The sequence below is a fragment of the Nicotiana sylvestris genome, chromosome 10 (genome assembly GCF_000393655.2).
Source record: "Nicotiana sylvestris chromosome 10, ASM39365v2, whole genome shotgun sequence".
Classification (NCBI taxonomy): domain Eukaryota; kingdom Viridiplantae; phylum Streptophyta; class Magnoliopsida; order Solanales; family Solanaceae; genus Nicotiana; species Nicotiana sylvestris.
Window position 1 is genome coordinate 9,338,862 of NC_091066.1, and position 3,502 is coordinate 9,342,363.

Sequence of the window (3,502 nt, forward strand, 5' to 3'; positions counted from 1 at the left end):
AATCACCATACGGAGCTATCGGAACCATCAAAAACTCCATTCTGGAGTTATTTGCACATAAGTCTATACTCGGTCAACTCTTACAACTTACACTTCCAACCTTGGGACTAAGTGTCCCAATTCATTCTGAAACATCTCTAAAACCAAACCAACCACCCTAGAAAGTTATATAACCATAAATGAACACAAAATAAGCAATAAATGTGGGAATGGGGCAACAATACTCAAAATAACCGGTCGTGTCATTACATTCTCCCCCTCTTAAACAAACGTTCGTACTCGAACAGGTCTAGAATCATACCTGGAGTCTCAAATAGGTGTGGATAACTATTCCGCATCTCCCACTTGGTCTCCCAAGTAGCCTCATTGACTAGTTGATTTCTCCATTGTACTTTAACTGAAGCTATATTCTTTGATCTCAACTTCCGAACCTGCCGATCCAAAATGGTAACTGGCTCCACATCATAAGTCAAATCTCCATCTAACTGAATCATGTTGAAGTCCAAAACATCAAACGGATCACTGTAGTACTTTCGAAGCATGGAAACATGAAACTCTAGGTGAACACTCGATAGACTAGGTGGAAATGCAAGCTTGTAAGTGACATCTCCAATTCTCTCAAGCACCTCAAAAGGGCCAATATATCGGGGGCTCAACTTTCCCTTCTTCCCGAATCTCATAACACCCTTCATTGGTGAAACTCTGAGTAATATCTTCTCTCCCACCATATAATAAATATCACAAACTTTTCGATCGGTGTAACTCTTCTATCTAGACTATGTCGTGCTAAGCCGATCCTGAATCAACTTGACCTTGTCCAAAGCATCCTGAACCAAATGAGTACCCAATAGCCTAGCCTCACCCGGTTCAAACCAACCAACTGAAGACCAACATTGTATCCCATATAAGGCCTCATACGGAGATATCTAAATACTCGATTGGTAGTTGTTGTTCTAGGAAAACTCTACAAGTGGTAAAAACTAATCCCAAGAACCCCCAAAATCCATAACACAAGCACGTAGTATATCCTCCAATATATGAATGGTGCGCTAGGACTGTTCGTACTCAACTCAACTTGTTGCCTAACTCTCGCTGCACTGCTCTCCAAAACTGTGATGTGAACTGCGTGCCCTGATAAAAAATAATAGACACTGGTTCACCGTGATGACGAATAATCTCACTGATATAGATCTCAGTCAATCGCTCCGAATAATAGGTACTCACCAACGGAATGAAATGCACGGACTTAGTCAACCGGTCCACAATCACCCATATAGCATCAAATTTATTCAAAGTCCGTGGGAGCCTAACAACGAAGACCGTGGTAATACGCTCCCATTTCCACTCAGGAATCTCCATCCTCTAAAGCAAACCGCTCGGCCTTTGATGCTTGTACTTCACTTGCTGACGGTCCAAATACCGAGCTACAAACTCCACTATATCTTTCATCATTCTTCTCTACCAATAGTGCTATCTCAAGTCCCGATACATCTTCGCGGCACCCGGAAGAATGGAATACCGTAAACTGTGGGCCTCCTCAAGAATCAACTCATGTAACCCATCCACATTGGGCACACAAATCCACCGCTGAATCCACAACACCTCATCCTCCCCAATAGAAACCTCTTTGGCATCACCATGCTGAACCGTGTCCTTAAGGACAGTCGTCATGCTAATGCTCTATGATGTGATCATATAAAGAAAATCAAGAAACCACGCAAGCTAGAACCTGACAAGTCTCTGAAACATCTAACCTCATAAACTGATTGGCCAAGGCCTGAACACCTGAAAGAATCGCTCTCTCACCAACAGGAATATATGCAAGGTTACCCATACTTATCACATTTCTACTCAAGGCATCGGCCACCATATTGGCCTTCCCGAGATGATACAAAATTATAATATCATAGTTTTTTAACAACGTCGACCATTTCTGTTGTCTCAAATTGAGATCTTTTTGCTTGAACAAGTGTTGTAGACTCTCATGATCTGTAAATACCTCACAAGACACACCGTAGAAATAATGTCTCCAAATCTTCAATGCATGGATAGTGGCTGCCAAATCTAAATCATGAACGGGATAGTTCTTCTCCTGGGGCTTCAACTCGCGTGAAGAATAAGCAATAACTCTACCCCCCTTTATCAAGACACACCCAATACCAATCCAAGATGAATCACAATACACAGTATATGAACACGATGTTAAAGACAAAACTAGAACCAGAGCTTTGGTTAAGGCATTCTTCAGCTTCCGAAAGCTCTCCTCACACTCATTAAACCACCTTAATGGGGCACCCTTCTAGGTCAACCTAGTCAAAGGTGCAGCAGTGGCTGATAAACCCTCCACGAAGTGGCAATAATATCAGGCCAAGATAAGAAAATTTCGAATCTCGGTAGCTAAAGACGGTCTGGGCCAACTCTAAACTACCTCAATCTTATTTGGATCTACTTTGAAACCCTCACTAGACACCACATGCCCCAATAATGCCACAATGTTAGATAGAACTCACACTTGGAGAATTTAGAATAAAGCTTCTCCTCCCTCAACGTCTGTAGTACAATCCCCAGATGATATGCATGATCCCCCTAGCTACGTGAGTACACCAGGATATCATCAATAAATACTATGAAAACACGAATCAACATATGGCTGGAATACACTGTTCATCAGATGCATGAATATTGTTGGGGCATTGGTCAGCCCAAAAGATATCACAAGGAACTCGTAATGACTGTAGTGGGTCCTGAATGTTGTCTTCAAAATACAAGAGTCTCGAATCATCAACTAGTGATACGTAAACCTCAAATCGATCTTAGAGAACACTCTAGCTCTTTGAAGTTGGTCAAATAAGTCATCAATGAGTGGAAAAGGAAACTTCTTCTTATTTGTAACTTAGTTCAATTGCCTATAATCAATGCACATCCATATAGTACCATCCTTATTCTTCACAAGCAAAACCAGTGCACCTCAAGGTGACACACTAGGCCTAATTAACCCCTTATTAAGAAGCTCCTGAAGCTGCTCCTTCAATTCCTTCAACGCTACTGATGCCATATGGTACGGAGGAATAGAAATGGGATGAGTACCCGACACAAGTCAATACCTCAATCAATTTACCTATCCGGCGGCATTCCTTGTAGGTCTGTAGGAAACACATTCAGAAAGTCTCACACTACCGAAACAGCATCAAGTGTAGGAGGATCAGCACCAACATCACTCACAAAAGTCAAATATGCCAAACACCCCTTCCCAACCATTCGTTGGGCCTTTAGATATGAAATCACCCTACTGGGAACATAGTTTAGGAAACCTCTCCACTCAATCTAAGGCAATCTCGGCATCGCCAATGTAACGGTCATAGCGTGACAATTCAGAATAACATGTCATGGGGACAACCAATTCATGCCTAGAATTACGTCAAAATCAACCATACTAAGCAACAAGAGATCAAATCTCATCTCCAATCCCCCAATAGTCACCACACATGACCGATATACATGG

The 3,502-nt window shown here is 42.0% G+C and overlaps 2 protein-coding genes across 2 annotated transcripts; both read right to left on the bottom strand.

The window, feature by feature from the left end:
• Window positions 1-245: 245 nt before the first annotated feature.
• On the bottom strand, window positions 246-692 carry LOC138878984 (uncharacterized). Its single transcript, XM_070158556.1, has one exon. It carries the CDS (start codon window positions 690-692, stop codon window positions 246-248), a length of 447 nt encoding a protein of 148 aa, XP_070014657.1.
• Window positions 693-1,470: 778 nt separating this feature from the next.
• On the bottom strand, window positions 1,471-3,258 carry LOC138878985 (uncharacterized). Its single transcript, XM_070158557.1, has 3 exons — window positions 3,178-3,258; window positions 1,730-2,137; window positions 1,471-1,680 (listed from the first exon to the last, which is right to left on the bottom strand). Exons 1-3 carry the CDS (start codon window positions 3,256-3,258, stop codon window positions 1,471-1,473), a joined length of 699 nt encoding a protein of 232 aa, XP_070014658.1.
• Window positions 3,259-3,502: the final 244 nt, after the last annotated feature.

Bases quoted from the DNA above. Each gene is read 5' to 3' on its own strand.
- LOC138878985 (XM_070158557.1), bottom strand. From the start codon at position 3,258: ATGGTTGGGAAGGGGTGTTTGGCATATTTGACTTTTGTGAGTGATGTT. The intron at 2,138-3,177 runs GTAGTGTGAGAC...GTCTTGATAAAG, and splicing joins CTACACTTGATGCTGTTTCG to GGGGGTAGAGTTATTGCTTA. The intron at 1,681-1,729 runs GTTCTAGCTTGC...ATCACATCATAG, and splicing joins ATGTTTCAGAGACTTGTCAG to AGCATTAGCATGACGACTGT.
- LOC138878984 (XM_070158556.1), bottom strand. From the start codon at position 692: ATGAAGGGTGTTATGAGATTCGGGAAGAAGGGAAAGTTGAGCCCCCGA.